We start from the raw sequence: 23,095 nt of genomic DNA, 5'->3' as shown, positions 1-23,095 counted from the left end.
AGAAAATAGGACTAACACTGCAAGACCTAACAGACCTCCAAACGTTTCTCCGTCAGATAAACAGCACTTAAGGATTTCCTCTTTGAGATATGATCACCCCGGACCACCCCAGAGTCCAGAGTCCAACGTCACTGATTGTGTTTGGCACTACTTGGATCGTGAGAAGCACAAAGTGCAACCAACTTCTAAGAATGAACTTTGGAGGTGTGGAAAAATATCCCTGCATACGTCTTTGAAAAACAAAGGAAGTCTATAGAAAAGAATGGAAACACTATGTACTGAAAAAACGTTGTGTAATTGTTGAGACTTTGGTGTTATTTGCTGTTTAATATGTTGTCTGCTTTTTTCCTTATGCTGAAAATGAATAATTTTTACTTTTTGACTGGAAACTCAATAAATGATATGTGGTCCCTGATTTTGCACAGTACTGTACACAGTACTATACATAATGAACAGTCATCAGTAAACAGTAAAGTAGATTAATTTTTTCAGTAACACTTTCACCTTTGTAAGCATTTATAAACACATTTATAACATGTTATAATGTATTCATAAGGCATTATAAACATGGTTATAAATATTTATAAAAAAGAATTACACTGAATTATACTTTATAGCCATGTTTATTATACATTATGAATTGTTAATATAATGCATTATAAATAATGTTAATAACATGTTATAATGTCGGTGCCAAAGAAGTCAGTCCCAGCTCGGAGAGTGTAAAGTAAAGACAAATACCAAGCTAACGGTGGTGTACATTACCTTTCCCACATTGGGTAAAACACTGATGGCAGCACTAGTTTAAACTCTGACATTTGAAGCCTGTAATGAGCTTTACTGTGTATGTTTTAGTGTTTCAGTAAATCCTTCAGTAAATACTTCAACTTGAAGCCTCACTCTTAACACCGGAGGAGGCTTTAGTACAGTACGCTTCACTTTACTTAGAGTGGTAAAATACCACTTATAAGCTCTTATAATTTGTTATGATCAGTACTTATAATTTATTATGTTAACAATTCATAATGCATAATAAACATGGCTATAATGTATAATGCATTTTTATAAATATTTATAGCTATGTTTATAATGTCTTATCAATGCATTATAACATGTTATAATGTGTTTATAGATGCTTACAAAGGTGACATTCATAGAAAGTGTTACCATTTTTTCTATAAAAACACAATGTCATGATCACAGAAATGTACTAAGGCAATATATAACTCAAACATACCTATCTTCTCTCCCCTCCTCCGGTGGGCGGGGCTTCAACATCTCTACAGACTGTGTGTGTGAGAGAGTGAGTGTGTGAGAGTTGAGGGGAAAAGGAGAGTTCAGCGCTCAGGGGGAGAGATCAACGAGAGTTTGGACGGAGGGAGCGCAGACAGGCACAGACAAGCTTCATCACATAATCGTCCTGCTTGTTCAGTCCCCCAGGTTCCTCCATAAATAAACCTTAGTTGTCAGAGACAACGTCAAGACTGAAAGGAATCCGGAAAAAACTTGGTACTGGCATCGCAGTCACAGCACAGACCCTACGGTATGTAAATAATACCATTGTTTTGGGGGGAAAAAGCAGTGGGCCAATCAGATATTTGGCAGATTAGTACACAAACTGCCTGAAACCTTTGTTGCTTCACCTACTGTTCTCCAGCAAGCTTCTCCACTTCAAAGCCATTCTTACAAGCTCTTTAATCTTGTATTAAGGTGTAATTTTCACTGATTTTCCAACATTTTTCCATAAATTGTTGAAAGGCATTCAGAGGGCTTTAATGTGAGATGGTGGAGAAACTAACTTCTTTACAGTGGTGGTGATGGGAACCAGGGGTCGCAATGACTACAACACAGATATAGCCATTTGATTTACTATCCAGAAGCATCAGTGAACCTACACGAGTCTTCTGAGTTTTTATATGTAATGTTGATGATGGTTCAATAGGCATAGACCTGAAAAAATACATTTTAGGTAGGGACTGTCACAAGTACATTTTAGGCCAAAAACATCAGGCATCAGGCAACATATTGGTTACCATGAACAGAGGAAAAGGAGAAAAAAGATGATCAAAAATAAAAATAAACAAATAATAAATAGCAGAAATGGGGATTATATTAATAATAATTAACATTAAAAAGCGCAAGATAAAAGTATAAATAAATATAAAAATACAATAAAAATGCAACTAACAAGAAAGTAAAAGTAAACAGTAATATTCCAGCAAAAATTAAGAAAACTATACAAATCTAGTTAAACGCTAAAGTAAAGAAATATGTTTTTATCTGTTTTTTTTTTAAACAAACACTGACAGAAGGAACCTGATGGATATTTATTGGTAATATGTTCCAGATATTTGGTGCCTAAAAACAAAACACTGACTCTCCGCTCTTTTTAGGTTTCATACGTGGAATATAGAGAAGGCAGCATTAGATGATCTTAAGCTCGATTTAGAAAAACATCAATCAGCACTCAGAAAGGTATTAAGGTGCTAAACCATTGAAAACTAGCAGTAAAATTGTGTAGACTGAAGGAAACAGGCAGCCAGTGAAGCCAAGCTAAAACTGATCTAGTACGATCTTGTTTGTAGGTTGTAGTTGTACTTGCAGCAAGTCCTGTGAACAAAGCATTACAGCTGTCAAGTTGAGAAATGACAAAGGTTGACCAACTTTGTCCAGAGTCTGTTTTTAACCATGAATGGGGGGAAGTGAAATTTAAGCATACAGGCTTTACCCTGAAAATGTATCAGTTTTTAAAAAATGAACATTTCTCCTAAATGGTACGAATGATAACAAGCAGAAAAAGTTACACCAAAGTCACTTGACCTGTTTGGTACACTTTTATAGGATTTCCAGTACAGTTCTAGATATCATTATGACTTAGTATGATGTAGTAGAAAAAGCCATAAGGTGTTTCAGAAATGCCAAAATACCTAAAATCTAAAATTCTTCTTTCATTTTTTCATTTTGTGACTCTTCGACCAGTGCAGTGGTAAGGTCATAAAGTAACACCAAGGTCAGGAATGTTAGGAATGTCAGAAACGGGCTGTGACAGGAAACGTGTGTTTTCATAAGACCATATTGGACAACAGTGTTGAAAATAAGACTCAATTCTTGGGTGCCAAGTTCTTCAGACCACCTCATTGAGTTAATATCCACAGGGTTTCCATAGTCTTAGTTTATTGTCACAGTGACCAAGGAGTGAAGAACACAAAGCTTTTATAATGTAATGAGATTTGGAGTCTGGACCTAATAAAAATCTTGGCCTTTGTGGGCCACCAGTAATAAGGCAATATTAAGTCATCTAAGTGATTTTTTTTTAAAATGGTAATCCTAAGTGACCTTACTTCGAGAACTTTTACAGATACGTTCACTATCCGGGAAAATTGCTGAGGAATTTCTGTGTTAGGCCAACAACACTAGCTTCAAGATTAGTGTTAGGTTACATGTGGGCAAGCATCAGTTCCCATGCTTATCTCCTGTCGTCGGTAGCCCTGGTGAAAGTACCTGTCCATGTGTTAAATAGGCATAGAGAATTAAACAGGTCAAAGAGTTTGTCTTCATGAAGTTATGCAAAGAGCTTTAGTCATCTAGTTTTAGCAGCACCTCACCAACCATATGTAACTGTGGTGTTGTGGTGTTGAGATACCTGCCAATGAAAAGAGATTTGCTGTTTGCTGTACTTATAATGTTACACTATATTGTATAAAGCTTACTGTAGACATGCTATTGTGTCTCTTTCCTGGTAGTTCACTATTGAAGAGTCCAGTTACATTATACACAGTTCTATGTATTTACAGATGGGTGACAAACTAAAGGAAAAACCCAATGTAAGGTGTTGGGCTACGATGAGCCACCAGAAAAGCTTCAATTGACATAGATTCTGCATGTCTGGAACTGTACTAGAGGAATGGAACACCATTTTTCAGAAAGATTGGTGTTTCGATGAAGGTGCTGTCTAAAATCTCCCGTAGGTGTTCAACCAGGTTGAGATCTGATGACTGCGAAGGCTGTCGCACTTTTACAACATATTCATACTTTTCAAACCATTCAGTGACCCCTGTGAATCCTGGAAGAGACCACTATCACAGGGATATAAGTATCTCATTATAGTATAAAGGGGATCTTTGTAGAGATTTGCAGTGACCCTTCCCTCTAAGGTGGACCCAAGGGGATCCAAACCATGCCAGCAAAATGTCCACCACCGCATAACTTAGCCACCGGGTTCCCTTCCTGTAGCGGTCAAGCACAACACAAACATCGATAATTTGGAGACGAATGGACTTATTTGGATTTATATGCACTCCAGCTGGTTTCCTGATATGTTTAATCTGCAACGAGAGGCTGTCAAATTTTTGTACGAATTTTCTCATTCCACCTTAAAAGGTGCTGCAGTTAAATTCTGGTGCATTTAGGGTGGAACGGGATAATTTGAACAAACAGTCGTGTAAAAATATTGAATATTGAGACATTTTACAAGAAACTATTCTACTTTTGAGAAAAAGTTTCGTGCCGGAGATGCGAGAAAAGCTGCTATAGCTGAGCTAAAGCTTAAAGCAGAGCAAAGTAAGTTTGTGTTTTCGTGTATATTATATTTTCTAATCTATACTAGTACATCAGCACATACTGAGACATATTTACAGCCAAGATGGTAAAATGGACATAAAATGTTGTGGCTCCCAAGGTGGTTGGATTTTTGTTGAAAGGACAAAATGGCTCTTCTTAGCATTTGGGTTGCCGAGCCCTGCGCTATTGGAATAGCAGCCAGTTGAGCAGTATTTCTGACTGAAGCTCCTGCCGTCCATTCCCCAATATGTCAAAATCAATTTTCTTCTTGTATAAAAAAGTGATACTAACATGGTGTTGGCATGTAGCATGAGCTGCACTCGTAAGCGTGGACACCTGCAAAGACTAATACAGGAGGTTTTGAGGTAATTTCTGCCAGATGAGGAATGCTGCCCTGCCCTGAAGCAAATAACTTCCCCCCAAAAAGTGGTGGTTTCATATATACCATTCCACTAAATTAGTGCAATATGTGGCCCCTCAGTAAAAAAGACGAAAAAAAAGTTAAACAAGACTAGCCAAGCCTAGTTTTTCAAACCACCAGGCTGCATGCTGCAACTTTTGGTAAATAACACCATGGGCTTATAAGCCTTTTTAAAAGTGAGGGGGGCATGTAAGTACATGACACCCTCTTAAACCCCACATCCCACACTTATAGTTTGGTATTAAGATTATAAAGCCTGCAGCAGCATGTGCATTTTTACAGTCAAGCCAGTTTCTGTAGGGTGTGTAAATATAGGGGCATTAATATTCATACACACTCTACAGATAAGATTACCAGCGCAAGATATGGTCCAAAACTAGCCTTACAAAGTTTTTAGCTGGACACACAATCTGCTCTAAAACACAAAACTATCTCATGAGCTAAATCCAGTGCGAGAAAGTAAAACACCATTAACTGGCCACTGCTTGGGAAAAAAAGGCTACTTAGATGGTTGTTTAACCAAGGAATGCACTATGAATGACCATTCATTAAAAGTTCACTTGAACAGCAAATAATGGGGCTACTCTCCTCGCTTACTTCTGTGCCGCTTAGACATTCATGAAAAAGACATCTGGAAGGCAGCATATGTTACTTCAAAACATGTTCAGTGTTAATGGCACTTTCACAGATGTGCAAGTCACCCAGTAAACCCCACCAGACCTTGACAGAAGCTGGCTTTCAAACTTAATGCTGGACGCTCCTTTTCTTCTTTGGCCTGGAGACCACAATGTCCATTATTTCAATAAACAATCTGAAAGATTGGCTTGTCAGGCCACAATACACACTTCCACTATGCTTTAGTCCATTGCAGATGAGCTTGGGACCAGAGAAATCGGCAGCGTTTCCGGATGTTGTTCACAAGTAGCTTCCATTGTGTATAGTACAGTGTTCATCCTGTTAAACAGTGTTTATGGACAACAGTTTGTCAAAGTATTCCTGAGCCCATGTGTGATATACATCACAGAAGCATGCCAGTTTCTACTGCTGTGCTGTCTGAGGCATCGAAGGTCAATGCCATTCGGTTGTGGTTGTTCAGTCAATTTTTCAATTAAAGTTTCAATCAGTTCAAAAAGTTTTATAGGTTTATTGGACATGCACGGAGAGAAGAAGCCATTTCCTGAAACCTCTCTGATGGCACGTCATATATATGTATATATATATATATTACCTAAGATTTTTAGGTAAAACTAAATTAGTCCTCCTTAGCATTAAAATAATGCCTTGTACTAAAATAAAGCTTTACTTAGAGCTCTAAAACAGACTTCTAACACAGTTACAACAATAAATTATCTTAAAAGCTGGAATTAATGTATAACTGTTAATTCACCAGCCTTTAATCCTGGTGCTGAGACTGTTTGTCACAGACAACAATCTAGCCTAGCTAGTAGCTAACGAAATAGCAAATAAGAGAAATATTCAGGACAAACATTGAGAATTTAAAGACAAATGGACGGAGTTATTTGCATTTATATGCACTCCAGCTTGTTTTCCCATATGTTTAATTTGCAACAAGAAACTGGCAACCACCAAAAAGTCACACGTTGAGAGACATTTTTATGGAAGTCCGGAGGCCATGAACTGTTGCTATAATTTTCTGGATTGTTATCCTGAGATACCGAGTTAATTGTCTTGTGATCTCAAGATAACAACTTTGTTATCTCGAGATAACAAGATAACTAGTTTGTTATTTAAAACATTAAAACATTGTACTTTTGCGGAAGAGTATCCTGCTAGAGATGTGAGAAAAGCGGCTATAGCTGAGCTATATATTAAAACATTACACCAATAAAACTGACATAAAATGTTGTGGCTCCCAGGGTGGTTTGACACTTGTTGAAACAGGACACAGTGGCTCTTTTTTAACACTTGGGCTGGCGACCCCTGGGCTAGGCCTTTCCTGGGTGTTTCTTTAATGCCTAAGCATGAATGCATCACCTGTGTAAGATGTTTTTTGAACATGTCCCAATGTTCCTAGTCTTAAATTGCCCCTATCCCATCTTTTTTTAACATCCTGCAGGCATCAGTTTCAGAATAAACCTAGTTGAAAAGATAAAACAAATTATATTACTTGTCTTTGCACTGTTTTCATTCAAATTCAGGTATAAATCACTTTCTTCCGTTTTAATTAGCATTTTATCTACTGTCCCAACTTTTCTGGACTTGGATTTTTATGATCAGTGTCCTGATTTAATTATAGTCATTATAGCGTCCGGCCTTAAGTTACTCACACTCTACTCAACAGCTTTGTTTGTGTGAAGATGGAAAGTAACCAGCAGTCTCTTGACAGCCTATATGTATATATCTCAGCTCTTTGGTGCTGTAGTAAAAGGCCTCGTTTTAAAAGCCTTTCCTCCTATATCTCTCATGCCTACACAGTGGCCTCACCAACACTGTTAGAGCTTGTTGAGCAAAGCAGTGCTGATGCAAATCTGCACAAATTGGCATATTGACGTTTTCCTTCTTCCTGGAACGTCACAGGATAAAGTGTGCAGGTGTCATAGGCTTGCCAGAAACAGGAGCCATCAGAATGGGAAGTGTTTAAAGCATTCAGAAGCATCTTAACCTCAGCTGAAAGTGATTGGTGTTGAAAGGTATTAACTCCAGTTAAGCCCTCATGTGTACCGAATCAACATTACATACCTGCCTGTTTAGCGTCTGCCACTTGTACTTACATGTTTATTGACAGCCGTTTCATACATGCTGTTTCTTTGTCTTCCATATCAGATCACATTTCGAAGGACTCGTTTTTCTGGTCTTTTGTCCTTAGAAAGGATACTGCAGTGAAACGCCATGGCATCGAGTGGTAAGAGCAATGAAATGTTCTTCAGCAAATATTTAACAACTCCATCTGTGGCGACAGGAAACAGTTTGTTGGGAATAAAATTCAGAGGAACATATTACAGCTTTGCTATTGCTGCAGAGAAGGGAACTAATTGAACTTGATCTACGTTGTTTCATTAAGTACTTTATGGAGTTGGAGTTTATAGGGACTTTTATAGTAGATAAGACTCATCCATATCTACTTCTTGGTGCTTAGCAAATAAACTGGATTAACTTTAATATCAGAGTCCTAAATATAGGCCGTAATGAGTATAGGCTATAATACAGTGCCGTGAAAAAGTATTTGTCCCCTGACCAAGAATGAATAGAAGGGGTTTTAGATCCTCAAACTAAATTAAATGCAAGACTGAGTAAAGAACAAAATGCAACTTTTTAATCAACATTTCATTTATTGAAGGAAAAAAGACATCTGGCTCTGTAGTTGATAACTATTTCTAAGGCTCTGGGTGTCCAGTGAACGACAGCGAAACAGTGGAGAATCTTTCTAGAAGTGGCCAGCCCATTAATATGTCTCCAACAGCTCAGGGACAACTTAATCACGAAGACACAAAACAACACAGATGGACATCTAAGGAACTGCAGGCCTTGCATGCCTCCGATAAGGTCATCATTCGTGATTCCACCATTGGAAAGAGACTGGACAAAAATTTACCCATGGAAGAGCAGCAAGGTGAAAACATCTGCTAACTAAGAGGAACATAAAAGCTTGTCTTGCATTAACCAAAAAACACCTTGATGTCCCCCAAGACTTATGGAATAATGTTTTATGGACTGAAGAGTCAAAAGTGGAACTTTTTGGAAGATTGGACAGGAGTTCCATTACATCTGGTGTAAATCTAGCAGAGCATTTCACAACAAGAATATCATATCAACAGTGAAGCATGGTGATGGTAGTGTGATGGTGTGGGGATGCTTTGTTGCTTCAGGGCCTGGTTGACTTTGCCATAACTGATGGAGCCAAGAATACTGCAGGAGAATGTCTGGTCATCGGTCTGAGATCTGAATCCCAAACACAAGGTTATGTGTCAAGACAATGAACCCCACTGAGATGCTGTGGCAGGACCTTAAACGGGCAGTTCATGCTTAAAAGCCCTCCAGTGTTGCTGAGTAACAGAAATTCTGCAAAGAAGAGTGGGCCAAAATTCCTCCACAATGACGTGAAGTACATTTGGTAGCGTTTTGGTTGAAGTTGTTGCTGGTAGAGGTGGCTCAACCACCTATTAGGTTTAGGGAGGGCAATTACTTTTTCACATGGGTCATATAGGTGATGGATTTTTTTCTGTGCTTTCTCATGTTCTTTGTGTCTTATTTTACATTTTGTTTGAGGATGTGAGACCATTTAGAGTTTCAAATATGCAAAAACAGAGGAAACCAAATACTTTTTCACAGCAGATTTTGCCACAGTCTGTAAAGGTGATTAAGTGATCTACACCAGAAGACCTGATATACTGTAGTCTGCAAATCAAGGCTTCATACAGAGACCAAATAGGCACTTGTAAGATTGTTTTGGCAAAAATTCTAATTGATTTTCCAAAAGTAGCTGATCAGCCAAGACATGTTTGATTCCAGATTTTTGCTTTTTCAATTTCATGCTTGAGCTATGGGGCTAACACTGCTACCAACAACAAAATTTCTCTCGACATGATCAAAATGCATCCATATCTTTATGAAGGTCAGTCAGACTTGCTTAGAGTGATGTAGAGGGACAGTAAGGCTTATTGTGAACTATAAAAATTATGGACATATGGATGCTAGATTACGTTCAGAAGATTCCTGAAATGTTCATTAAAAGAGTAGATGGTTATAAATAAAACAGAAATCATGAACGTTATCAGGCTTACACATGTCTAAGTTGGGTTTGAAAGGATGTGTAGCTGTCGAGAAGCCCTCACTGAGAAAAGGAAATAGAGAAAAAGAAAGAAACTACTAGCACACCGAAACTAGCCAATCTGTATTTGTAGTTAGGATTACTTGGATTGTAAGGAGCAGAAATTGCAAGCAACTTCTAAGACTGAACTTTGGAGGTATGGCTGCAGATTTCTTTGAGAAACTGAAAGTGAGTCTCTTGAAAAGAATGGAAGCTGTAATAAAAGTAAAGAGTGACTCACTGAATACTGAAAAAAAAAGTTATCAGGTTTCTGAGAAAATGTTCTGCCTTGTTTCTGGACACTGAAAAATAAAAAACTTGTACTTCATAGCCGTTTTGAATGCAAATCATACAAATGAATGGTGGTCTCTGACTTTTGCACAGGAAAGATTTGAGTGACTGTTAACTTCTAGTGTTAGCAATGTTAGCCTTGTAGCTCCAGCACTAAACTAAAGAAGCAAAATTTGGACACCAAACATGTTTTGGCTGACTGCGTCTGGGTAAATGGAAACTTGTGTACATCTGATTTTCACTGAACTCTTGCTTTAATTATTGGAACTCTGCATTATTAATTTTTTTATAGTGCTGTTATATTTCATCTTTGTCCAGTCTAACTCATTCCCATACACGTTTAATCTCACAGGTAACGCCATTGATCTCCAGCCAACGAAAAACAACGTCTCCCCTGCTCCCAATTATGGCCAAGTTCCAGTCCCACCAGGCACGTTACATTACATACACTCTTAAAATTAAGGTGCCGAAAAGGGTTCTTTAGTAAAGAAAATGCTTCTGTATAGAACCATGTACGCTCAAAGAACCCTTTGCATGAGTCAAGGGTTCTTGGCAACATGAAAGGGTTCTTCAGATTGTGCTGTAGATGGCTCTATATAGAACCTTTTTGGAAAAGGTTCCATATAGCACCAAAAAGAGTTCTTCACTTGTAATTATGTCATGTTTAACACAATAGAAGAAGGTTCTATGTAGAACCATCTACAGCACGTTCTCCATCTGAAGAACTCTTTTATGATGCAAAGAACCTTTTAATCATGCAAAGCCTTCTTATATAGAACCATTGTCTTTACTAAAGAACCCTTGAAGTGGAAGTTTAAGGTTTTTCCTAGAACTCTCTGTCCCAAAACAATTTGGGGATTAACTGTTTTTTTGTTCATTTTTTTTTAATAATAGAAAATATATTTTGTTGTAGGTAAATGTATAGAATCATTCTACTTCTACTTCTGCTTATCAAACTTCACAGCTTTCATATACTTAGCATGAAGCTTTAAATTGTAAGATATATGAAATGTGTTTAGAATTATGAACAGAGTTGTAGATCATGCTAAACATAACTGAGAAAATTATATCTAGAATGAAGTTATATTCAAATTAACAGTCAGAATGCCAGAATGAAGTTCTAATAAAATTAATATTGAAAATGGAGTTCTAATAAAATTAATATTGAGAATTAAGTTCTAATAAAATTAACATTGAGAATTAAGTTCCACTAAAATTAATATTGAGAATGAAGTTCTACTAAAATTAATATTCAGAATGAAGTTCTATTAAAATTAATATCCAAAATAAGGTTCTAATAAAATTTATATCCAAAATGAAGTTCCACTGAAATTAATATTGAGAATGAAGTTCTACTAAAATTAATATCCAAAATAAAGTTCTACTACATTAATTTCCATTTAACTTAAATTATTATTGATAATGAAGTTCTAATAAAATTAATATCCAGAATGAAGCTCTCATAAAACTAATATTCAGAATAAAGTTCTGATAAAATTACCATTCAGAGTGAAGTTTTAATAACACTACTTTCCAGAATAAAGTTAAAAAAATAAAATTCATATCCAGAATGCCTGTATCCTGAAGCAGATCATATGACAAGAAGTAGATCAATACAGTATAGTATTAATTATTTAATAACATCTTGAGTATCTTAGAAATATTAAATGAAACATATTGAAATACCTTCTGGAGTCCAATATATTTATATGTATTTAAATCTAATAATCAATTTACATAAGATTGTTGTTAATTTATTACTATTTTAATAAAATGAATGTTTTACTTTTGAACAGTAATCTAATTTACATTTTTTCTCAGGTTATGTGCCCCCTCAGGCACCTGTGATGATGCCTGTCCCTCAGAGACCCCCTGGCTGTCCCCCTGGACTAGAGTACCTGACCCAGGTGAGCTTGAGTGTTATCAGACCAGCATGAGTCATGGTATGTCCCTCTGACAGTGCTGGGATGGAAAATAAAGCCTGGAGATTTAGATCAGTGATGACTCAGCAAATGTCAACACCGTCTGTAATGCGGGTTTACCTTAGTCTTTCTCCTAGATTAACTAAGACTCTGAACCTATAGAAAATATATGAACCACGTTTAAAGTAAATATAATAATATCACACCACCTGACTCCTTGTGTAAAATGTGTGGGTGTTCTTGTGACTTGCATAATCATTAACCTTGCGTTCTCTTTGTGTGGACCAGATTGACCAGCTCCTTGTCCATCAGAAAATTGAGTTGGCTGAGGGTGAGCATTGTTACATTTGTTGACATTCACCTCAAGCATGGATTTGGCAAGTGGCATTAACTCTCTAGCACAAAGGCTAATACCAAGAACAAATACAAAAGTCAGTCCAGTTGACGAAAACACCCCCCGTTTCAGCGAGGAAGCATTTCTTTAATTGATTTTATTTGATTCATTTTTAATATTAACAGCAGGAACCCAGTTGTCAACACCCAAAATAGGAATTACATCCCTTTGTTATAAACTACATGCCCACAAATATGTGGACACTGAAGGTCATATGTAGTTGAAATGTTCACATGACATGTTTTGTCATTTTCTCAGTAAAAATAATGGACAAAAGTATTGGGACACACCTCTTAATCACTGAGCTCAGGTGGTTCATTCAGTCTCATTGCCACAGGTGTATATAATCAAGCACCTAGCCATGCAGCCTGCCTTTGTGTTTCGTTTGTGAAAGAATGGGTTGTTCTAAAGAGCTCACTGATTTCGAGCGTGGTACTGTCATAGGATGCCACTGTTGCATATGAATATGAATATGGCAGATTATTCTCTTGCATCTGCTAAACTTGTTTCCACTGATTCATTTCCACTGCTCTAGAGCCCAGTGGTGTTTTACACCACTCCAGCCAGCACTTGGCATTGCACATAGTGATTGTAGGCTTGTGTGTGGCTGCTCAGCCATGCTTTCCATGAAAAGCCAGTGTATGTAGCTTCTGTCAAACAGTTCTTGTGTTGATGTTGTGGCACCTGGCAGCCTGGGCTGAGCTGTTGTTGCTCCTATACATTCCAGTAACAGTAACAGCACTTACAGTTGCCTGGGGCAGCTTTAGCAGGGCAGGAATGTGATGAACTGACTTGTTGGAAAGGTGGCCTCTTATGACAATGCCTCACTGAAAACTTCTACTGCCAGAGTTTGTCTATGGAGATCGCACAGCTCTTGATTTTATGGATCTGTTTTAGTAATGGGTGTGGCTGAAATAACCAAACCCACTAATTAGAAAGAGTGTCCGCATACTTTTGGCCATGTGCCATGTCTTGAAAAAGGATAAAAATAACAATATAGCAAATATATGATACTAGAACACATTTTTATATCAAATGGTATTTTAGTTTTTATGTTTTTCTGAGGGTTGCGGACAAGTTGGAACAGGCAAAATGCACCATATTTAAAAAAAAAACCCAAAAGACTATAAAATGTGAATAAAATATTGAAAAGTTAAGCATGTAAAAAACGGATGGGCATTGGAACAGGTATTTTTGGTAAAAAAAAAAAATAAATAAAATAATAAGATAATGGCATAATTGACTGACATCCAACTGGCTGCTTGTTAAGCTTCTGTTAAACTAGAAATTTGAAAAAAAAAATGAAAAAATGGTCTTTCTCTCAGTAAATTTTGCTGGAAAAAAGTTAGCATGGCTACACGCTTTCTCTGCAGTTTATGCAGTTGCTGTACTGTTGCTATAGTTACTGCCACTTTTTAGCCTCTCTATAACGGTTCTTGTAGGTGTTCGATGTTCTAGATGTGCACTGGTTTTTGGCTACAACAAACATCTTCTTGTTTTGCTAACAGTTATTTTAGGCTGGGAGACCAATAATAAGTATTTGGTGAAGAACACAGTCGGTCAGCAGGTGTTCTATGTGGCGGAGGAGAACAACTGCTGCAACAGGCAGTTCTGTGGACCCATGCGTTCCTTTGTCCTCCATGTGCAGGACAACATGGGTCAGGAAGTGATGACTCTCTTAAGGCCTTACAGATGCAGTGCTTGCTGCTGTCCCTGCTGCCTGCAAGAGGTATTGCATGTCCATGTTTGAATGTTGTCTTGTAGGTCTATGATATGAATGGTTAGGACAGAAAAAAGAAATGTACAGTTTTCCTCCTAATCCCAAATATACTTGATCAGCCAAAACTGTTTTGAACTGGAGCTACAAGGTGGATTAACAAAGGAAATAGTAATAGAGGTCTATTAACATTTAGATTACCATTACTTACAACCCCATTTCCAAAAAAGTTGGGACGCTGTGCAAAATGTAAATAAAAACAAAATGCAATGATGTGGAAATCATTTAAACCTTTTCAATTTAAATTTAAACACTTAAACCCTTTAAATTTTTCATTTACAATAGTACAAAGACAACATATTAAATATTGAAACTATTTTAAAATGTTTTATTGTTTTTTGAAAATTATATGCCAATTTTGAATTTGATGCCAACAACATGTTCCAAAAAAGTTGGGACGAGGGCAACAAAAGTGTGAACACAGTCCGTTGCTGCATCCACAAATGCAAGTTAAAACTCTAAAATGCAAAAAAGAAACCAAATATAAACAGGATCCAGAATGGCTTCCACATTTTCTGGGCCCGAGTTCATTTAAAATGGACTGAGGGAAAGTGGAAAAGTGTCCTGGTCCAACAAATCAAAATTTGAAATTCTTTTTGGAAATCATGGACACTGTGTCCTCCGGGCTAAAGAACACTCAGCTTGTTATCAATGCACAGTTTAAAAGTCAGTATTCATGATGGTGTAGGGGTGCATTAGTGCACATGGCATGGGTGACGTGCTCATCTGTGAAGGCACCATTAATGCTGAACAATATATACATGTTTTGGCAACATATGCTGCCATCCAGATGACGTCTTTTTCAGGGAAGGCCTTGATTATTTCAGCAAGACAATACCAAACCACATTCTGCACGTATTACAACAGCATGGCTCCATAGTAAAAGAGTCCAGGTACTAAACTGCCCTGCCTGCAGTCCAGACCTGTCACCACTGAAAACATTTGGAGAGTTATGAAATGAAAAATATGACAAATGAGACCCCGAACTGTTGAGCAGCTGAAATCCTATATTAAACAAGAACGGGAAAACATTTCACTTTTAAACTACAGCTAAATACTTACAGTTTTTTTTAAAGAAGAGGTGATGAAACAGTGGTAAATGTGCTCCCGTCCCAACTTTTTCAGAATGTGCTGTTGGCATCAAATTCAAAATGGACATATATTTTTCAAAAAACAATACAATTTCTCAGTTTCAAAATTGTATATGTTGTGTTTACCTTTATATGTAGTATTTTCATTTAAAAATATGGTTCACATGATTTGCATTTCATTGCATCCTATTTTTATTTACATTCTGCACAGCATCCCAACTTTTTTGGAAATGGGGTTGTAGAATCATACCAAATTTAGGCCTAAATCTTCCCACACTTGCCTCAAACTATTTTATGTTGTCTTTCACAGTTTAGAGTTTGTGAGTGAGTTTCTTTCTCAGTTTATATGCTCACTACAAGTAATCCGATCCAAACCTTCGCACATGCATAGAGAACCGCTTAGTGTTGATGTTACCATGACAACGAGCATCATGTGAGTCCAGTCAGAGTGAGATGAGCAGCAGTGAGCAGCGCTTGTGTTTTTAATTACTTTAAAATGATGTCAGACTCAGGAAAACGTCCTTCACATGTCCTTATTAAAGAAGGCCGAGAGGAAGACGTCGTGTTCTGAGACACATGAGCTGGACGTCCGTCCCACCGCCATCTTTTAAAGATCAGAGCATAAACTTCGTCTCCTCTGCAGACCAGTTTCTGCACCGCCATGTTGAACGGTATAAACTTTCGCCATGACGCGACACACATGATCAGAATGTACTTAAGCTTTCCGATTGTAATCAGATCAACCCATCAGAAGAACACAAAATAGGCCTACTGTTACTGGCTATTGGACACCACTAGAAACTTTTAATGGTTTCTAAGATTTTTTTTCCAGCACGGCAAATAACATGAGACTTGCCATTTGCCATAAAACCCATTTAAAGCTTTCAAAAGCACAAGCATGTAAAACTAGAGATGTAGCTCAGTGGAGAGAGAAACTCACATTCTTAACCTGCAAAGCATTAACTGTACCCTATCTTAGTGTCCTCATGTTTCTTTTCAGGTGTCTTTCTGTGTTTGTTTCTGTGACTGAACTGATTTTTTTTTTTTGTAGCTTGAGGTCCAGGCTCCACCGGGCACGCCAATTGGATATGTGGTTCAGAACTGGCACCCTTTCTTACCCAAATTTACAATTCAGAATGAGAAGAGAGAGGGAGTCCTGAAGATTAAGGGTCCGTTTTGTGCCTGTAATTGTTGTTCGGATGTGAATTTCGAGGTATGGTACTACAGCAGGAGAGAAGTTTGTCAAACTTTGGTCTTATATATGTAAATATATCACTAAGTATGTCATGTGGCTTGACGATACTTTCTCACAACCTATGTGGGTTAGGATGGAGAAACAAAAAAAGCTGAAAAAGCTGAACTCGTTTGGTAGAAACAAATAGCCATGCTTTATGACTCTTGAGCAGGGGTTGGCAACCCAAATGTTAAGAACAGCCATTTTGTCCAAATATCATATCACCTTGTGAGCCACAATATTTTACCATTGTGGCTGTAAATATGTCTCAGTATGTGCTAATGTATTAGTATGGGTTAAAAAATATAATAAAAACTAAAACATAGTCTTACTTCGCTCTGCTTTAAGCTTTAGCTCAGCTATAGCCGCTTTTCTCGCATCTCTGGCAGGAAACTTTTCCTCAAAAGTAGAACAGTTACTTGTAAAATGTCTCTTAACGTTTGACTGTTTACGAGGCTGAAGTCGCTTCTCATTCTCGAGCTTCTTGTTTGAATTTTCCTGTTCAACCTTAAATGCTGCCTGAGGTGCCAGAATGTAACTGCTGCACCATTTAAGGTGGAACAGGAGAATTCAAACAAGAAGCTGGCGAACGAGAAGCTGACGTTAGCCTCGCGGCTTTAGTGTTTGACAGTTTACAAACGCAAATAAGTCAATTCGTCTCTAAATTATTGACGTTTGTCTTATATCTTTCTTTCTGACTTTTCGTTAGCTACTTGCTGGGTGAGATTGTTGTCTGCATTGCTATGGTGACCAGCAGTCTGCATGCCAGTCTTCAGGGTTAAAGGTTAAATTAGCAGTTCTACATTAACTCCAGTGTTTAAGACCATTTATTGGTAAAACTGTGTTGAACGATCAACAGAGTTTTATTTTACTGCAAAGGAGGATTATTTTATGTTTAGGCAGTAAAAGAGCTGCACGGACCCCTGCTCTAGAGTATAACACTCCATCCACTGAGAATATTAAAGCCCAATGGGAGCAGGGTTTGGAGTTGCAGATTCAGGATTCTCTCTGGGAGGGTTTACACATGTGCTCAGCTAATTAACAGCACCGCCTTATACAACTGAAGATCTTGCACAGGCAACAAAAGCTGCCAGATCCTCCCAGATGTGTCTCCCCTGTGTGATAAATGTCGAGATGAGGAGGCAACACTTCTTCATAGTTACATTCTCTGTGCCAAATTAACCCCTTTTTGGGTGGATGTCTTCCACACACTCTCAGAAATCCTGGACGATGTACTATACCCTAACTACTTTTGGCAGTGCTTGGAGTGTCTGAGGAGCTGTCCAAGCTCAAAAATCCCTATAGCTGTTGCAATCCTGTGCTCTTAAAGTAATCCAGCTTTTTCACTATTTCTGCGTTGTTCAGTTTTTAGGATGTAAACACCATCATTCAAAGTGGTTTGATGTGAAATGCTCTATTCTAGAATGTCAGAATTGTTCACAGTGGTGGTGATAGGAACCAGACGTCTACCTCTAAAAAATCCTTACAGAAGGTTATAACATAAAATGGATATGAATATGTTGCTGCTAATGCCTGAGACATTGTTTTATGGTAGTTTTTATATTTAAGATTTAGAGCTAAAATATATACTTTATTAATACATTCATGGTGGAGAGGTACATGCAGTGCACTGTGAGACAAAATAGTCCCCAAAGATTTTTTTTCAGGTTTAATCATGATCAACATGACATATAAGACATATAAGACATGAATAGCAAATAAAATAGCTATATTTGTGTTGTAGTCATGGTGACCCCTGGTTCCTATCACCACCACTGTAAAGAAACCTGAGTCTCTACAATCAACCATTTCACACCAAACCACTCTGAATGACTCTGTTTACGTCTCAAACACTGAGTTATGAAGGAATCTAGAAACACAAAAGTACTTTTGTAACCCAACATTGTTTCATTGTTTCATTGTTCTCTGGCTGTCTTGCAATTCAGGGTGTTTCTTGGTTCTCCTCAGGTTTTGTCCATGGATGAAACCGCGAATGTAGGCAGGGTCTGTAAGCAGTGGACAGGCATGTTGCGAGAAGCCTTCACTGACGCTGACAACTTTGGCATTAAGTTTCCCTTGGACCTGGACGTGAAGATCAAAGCTGTTCTTCTCGGGGCCTGCTTTCTCATTGTAAGCAAAGATCATGTTGGGCACTTCAGCTTAAAGCAATAGTAATAGGCAAAAAGCTGAATGCACACAGTTTTCCACTTAGCCCAGATGTAGCTGATCAGCCAGGACGTGTTTTGTGTTTAAATTCTGCTTCTTTAGTTTTACACCGGAGCTACAAGGCTAACATTGCTAACAAACACTATTTAATAGTCATCCAAAATTTACGGAATTGCATCCCCATAACTTCTCTCAAACCCACTTAGGCCACATCCAGGTCTTTATTAAGGTCACACACACATGTTTAGGACACAGTATGACTTCTAAGAAACAACCAAATTAACAAAACTTCACAGTTTAGCTGTCTTTTTGATTTTGCATTGATTTTTTGCCGAACCATTCCTTTAAAGTTGTGGGAAAATAATGCATCATGATACTTGAAGACATACACAATACAGAATATATCACAATCTTTCATTTTTCTGGGGTTTATATAAAAGTTGGGACTCACAAAATGTACCCGCCGAACAGTAATTTTGCGTAACCTTCAAAAATGAAGAAAAACCGAGTACACTAACTTTTTCCAACCCAGTGTTTGCAGAAATAAAGTGGTTATGAATGTTGGTAATGCAAGCAAATTACCCATTAGATAAAAAATATGAATTAACGAATGAAGTCATAATGGGTTGACATCCAATTAGCTTCTTGTTGCTATGTAGTTACTATACACTGGTTGTTTATAGACTCTCTGGAACTGGTCTTGTTCATGATGTATGCTGTTCTGTGCTCGATGATACCCATTATATACTGTATGTAGGGTAACTTTGTTTTGGATAGTCCACTTTGGATGCTCTGTAGATACTTAATTTACTTTCAAGTTACATTCAGCTAAATATCTACTATATTGACCATCTCTAAACCTGCTCTAATCCTAACCCTGACCTTAACCTCAACCCAAAACCTAAACCCAACTCTCACCCTGGTATTAGCCCTAACCCTGGTCCAAATCTCAACCCTAACCCCACCACTGTGAGTTTCAGCAGATAGTTCATTAACAATTTGAACATCTGTAGATAATCTATAGGGGACTGTCCAAATAAAGTGAGACCTTCTTATGTATTGTGACAAAATTGATCACATTAACAATAAGCTACCGTTACACTGCCCACCCAAACTTCAGGTTTGTCCAAAACGTTTATCTTCTCTAACTGTTGGCTCTGTATTTTAGGACTTCATGTACTTTGAAAATAACCAGAACAATAATTGAGTGGAACGTCGCTACCTGTGTAAGTAGTCTGGCCTCAATTTAAACTGTATTTTGAATTTGCAGGCCTGTTCACTTTTCCAATTTACTTAATATAGTCTATGTTGTTGGCTTTTCCAGTGCCTTCGCTCTGAGGGGAACCCACACGTCAGGATTTACTGGACCTCCTTGCAGTTTGATACCCACCAAAGACATGAATGGAAATAATATAACGTTTTTATATTTTTGCATACAAATATTCAATATATATATTTTAAATATTTACAGTGCACATTGAACACGTTGGACATTGTCCATTTTATCAGCTCCACTTACCACTTTGTAGTTCTACTGTTACAGACTGTAGTCCATCTGTTTCTCTGCATACTTTGTTACCCTGTTCTTCAGTGGTCAGGACCCCCATGGACCCCCACAGAGCAGGTATTATTTGGGTGGTGGATCATTCTCAGCACTGCAGTGACACTGATGTGGTGGTGGTGTGTTAGTGTGTGTTGCGCTGGTCTGAGTGGATCAGACACAGCAGTGCTGCTGGAGTTTTTAAACACCTCAGTGTCACTGCTGGACTGAGAATAGTCCACCAACCAAAAATATACAGCCAACAGCATCCTGTGACCAGCGTCCAGTGACCGCTGATGAAGGACTAGAGGATGACCAACACAAACTGTGCAGCAGCAGATGAGCTATCGTCTCTGACTTTACATCTATAAGGCGGACCAACAAGGTAGGAGTGTCTAATAGAGTGGACAGTGAGTGGACAGTGTTTAAAGACACTAGCAGTAACTGTACAACAACAAAGTGCTCCTATATGGTAAGTGGAGCTGATGAAATGGACAGTGAGTGTAGAAACAAGGAGATAGTTTTAATGTTATAGTTGATATAGTCTTAGTTTTTCTCACTAACAACATTTTTACATCTATATTTTTTTTAAATGATAACCTCTAGATGGCACCAGAGTGCAAGATGTAACTGCCCCGTGGAAAAAAAATGTTTTTCTTAAGATTGTCTCAGAGAAATAAAGTAGATTTTAATATTGCATTAATGAAGGAGCCCTGATTTCTGAAACATAAGAAAATGGCTTTTGGAAGTCTCACTGTAATTTCAAGCAGGTCTTAAATATGTTGAGAAATAGATAAGAGCAGTCCAGTTCTTCCAAACCTCATATCTCTGTAAAATAGAATCTGGTAAATTCAACTCTCAGGATCTAAGATAGAACTGTAATTATTTCAGGTTCTAGCACATTTGAAGCACTGACATGTATCATGATTTGATGGTGCTGTTAGTGAAAAGAAATGTGAACCACTCCAACATCTGCTGTGATTCAGTCTGAATTTGCCTTGCTAATATTCCAAAACCGTTTCAAAAAACAAAACGTCACTGCCTGGTAGCATAATCTGTATAAACACAGTGGACCACCTGTCCTTTATTGGTCAGCCTGAGTTGAGAGAGAGGCTTAATTTGTGGCCTAAACTATCATTACAGCACTTTTTGAAGGTTTTAACCAATACAAAACTTTTTAAATAGTTAAAGAGCTTTTTTACTATTATTATTATTATTAACATTATTTTAAAGGGGAATTCCAGAGTTTTCAACACTTCAGCACAGTAAATGGGAGGGGTGGACTGGCAACAAAAAGCAGCTTGGGAATTTGCTGTCAAGTGACCCCAATTTGAACGGACACAACATTTGTCGATCAATTTATCCCAAAAGAAACCCCTCAAAAACCATAGAAAAAACACAGTCTGTTAATGTTTTCTGGGTTTTCTCTTTTTATCCATTAAAAAATATCTGGAAACAAGTGGTAGATATTTTACAATTTCTAGCTGGGTACTAACTGCCCAAATTCTAGATACTGTGACATGGGGGGGTTCCCCCAAGAACCTCGAAAGAGTCAAGAGTCTAGTCCATGCTGACTTTTCTTTTTCAAGTTATGCAGAGAAATGGCATGAGAAGTACAAGGAAAACACAAACTCTGCAAGCTGTAGCTGAACTGTCAGCATAGCTCTCTGTCCACAAAGTATCCTACCTGTAGTGTTAATACAAGGCTATAATTGGCAGCTTCTTGTTTGAATTTTCCCGTTCCACCTTAAATGATGCAGCAGTTACATTCTGGTGCCTGAGGCGTTATAATAACTGCTGCACCATTTAAGGTGGAAGAGGAAAATTTGAACAAGACACTGGTGAGTAAGATTAAACTGGCTTCGTAGTTTTAGTGGTGGTAGTATTTTTTGATTATCAAGTTATCCTACCTAGAGTTTTTATGTATGGAGCTAACTGTAAATATGAACTACGGCATTTGGCAAAGTAGCATAATTTGTCAGAACGCTGGCCCTCACAAGACCAGCCCACTGGGAAAATTCCCAAACTTCCCAGTCTGCATCTGGCAAATGGTTAAGCCATGAAGTCATTCAGAGTGGTTTGGTGTGAAATGCTCTGTTCTAGAGGAACTTACAGAGTCAGAATTGTTCACAGTGGTGGTGATAGGAACCAGACGTCTAATGAGATTAATGTCTCTAAAAGCTTCATCACAGAAAGTTGCTATATTGTAGTGTTTACTGCTTTTAAAGAAGACACAACTGATGCACAAGTCATTGTGCTTTATTACCGAGCTGTAGGTGGCCACAGCCATGCCTTATAATAGGCAAGGCCTTTGGCTAACAGGTAGCTCTACACTCAGCTCACGCCTGCACTCTCTCGCTTACCTCCACTTACCTGTACTTCCTATTCTACAGCAAACAGCTACCCCTGCCCTTCAGAATAAGAGTCCTTAGCAGAATAACCCAGCGAATAAATGCTGCGTAACACATTTCTTGAACACACTACAGTATGAAATGTTTATGTTTTACAATAATTTTGAGGTTTTATTGGTTCTGAAACATATTTTTTTAATTAATTCATGGTGGAAATGTCCATGCAGGGTGTTTTCAAGCAAAATAGTCCCCAAACCTTTTTTTCAGATTTAGCACTATTTTGGTTCCCATCACCACCACTGTAAAGAAATCAGAGTCGTTTGATTTTCTCTGCAAGGAACCATCCTACATCAAATCACTCTGAATGACTTTGTTGATATCTCACTGGTTGGATTAGGAGAACCCTGCAACATCAGAAACCATTAGGATGGGATTTAGCCTAATGGTTTTCAAAAGAGACCAGTAGTTTCCTGTAGAACACATTCAGATCCCATCAGGAAACCATCAAATACTTTTAGAATCAGCCAATTTTTATTTTTTAAACCTTTACACTGTGATATTAACCTATTTAAAAAGCCAA

At 37.8% G+C, this 23,095-nt stretch overlaps 1 protein-coding gene across 2 annotated transcripts; it reads left to right on the top strand.

The window, feature by feature from the left end:
* The first annotated feature begins 1,317 nt into the window (after positions 1-1,317).
* LOC118825785 (phospholipid scramblase 1-like) lies at positions 1,318-20,131 on the top strand. Of its 2 annotated transcripts, XM_036596605.1 has the most exons (11): positions 1,318-1,543; positions 7,520-7,632; positions 7,766-7,844; positions 10,393-10,470; positions 11,862-11,947; positions 12,251-12,293; positions 13,865-14,085; positions 16,276-16,437; positions 18,427-18,588; positions 19,793-19,850; positions 19,949-20,131. In XM_036596605.1, exons 3-10 carry the CDS (start codon positions 7,832-7,834, stop codon positions 19,829-19,831), a joined length of 804 nt encoding a protein of 267 aa, XP_036452498.1. In that variant the 5' UTR covers positions 1,318-1,543; positions 7,520-7,632; positions 7,766-7,831; the 3' UTR covers positions 19,832-19,850; positions 19,949-20,131. The 2 variants fall into 2 exon arrangements, with proteins under 2 accessions (XP_036452498.1, XP_036452497.1); XM_036596604.1 differs by lacking the exon at positions 7,520-7,632.
* The last annotated feature ends 2,964 nt before the right edge of the window (positions 20,132-23,095 follow it).

Source organism: Colossoma macropomum, unplaced genomic scaffold (genome assembly GCF_904425465.1).
Source record: "Colossoma macropomum unplaced genomic scaffold, Colossoma_macropomum, whole genome shotgun sequence".
Lineage (NCBI taxonomy): Eukaryota > Metazoa > Chordata > Actinopteri > Characiformes > Serrasalmidae > Colossoma > Colossoma macropomum.
The sequence above is the reverse complement of the archived record's forward strand: the minus strand, read 5'-3'. Positions and strand labels throughout refer to the sequence as shown.

Bases quoted from the DNA above. Each gene is read 5' to 3' on its own strand.
- LOC118825785 (XM_036596604.1), top strand. The intron at 12,294-13,864 runs GTGAGCATTGTT...TTTTGCTAACAG, and splicing joins GAAAATTGAGTTGGCTGAGG to TTATTTTAGGCTGGGAGACC. The intron at 14,086-16,275 runs GTATTGCATGTC...TTTTTTTTGTAG, and splicing joins GTCCCTGCTGCCTGCAAGAG to CTTGAGGTCCAGGCTCCACC.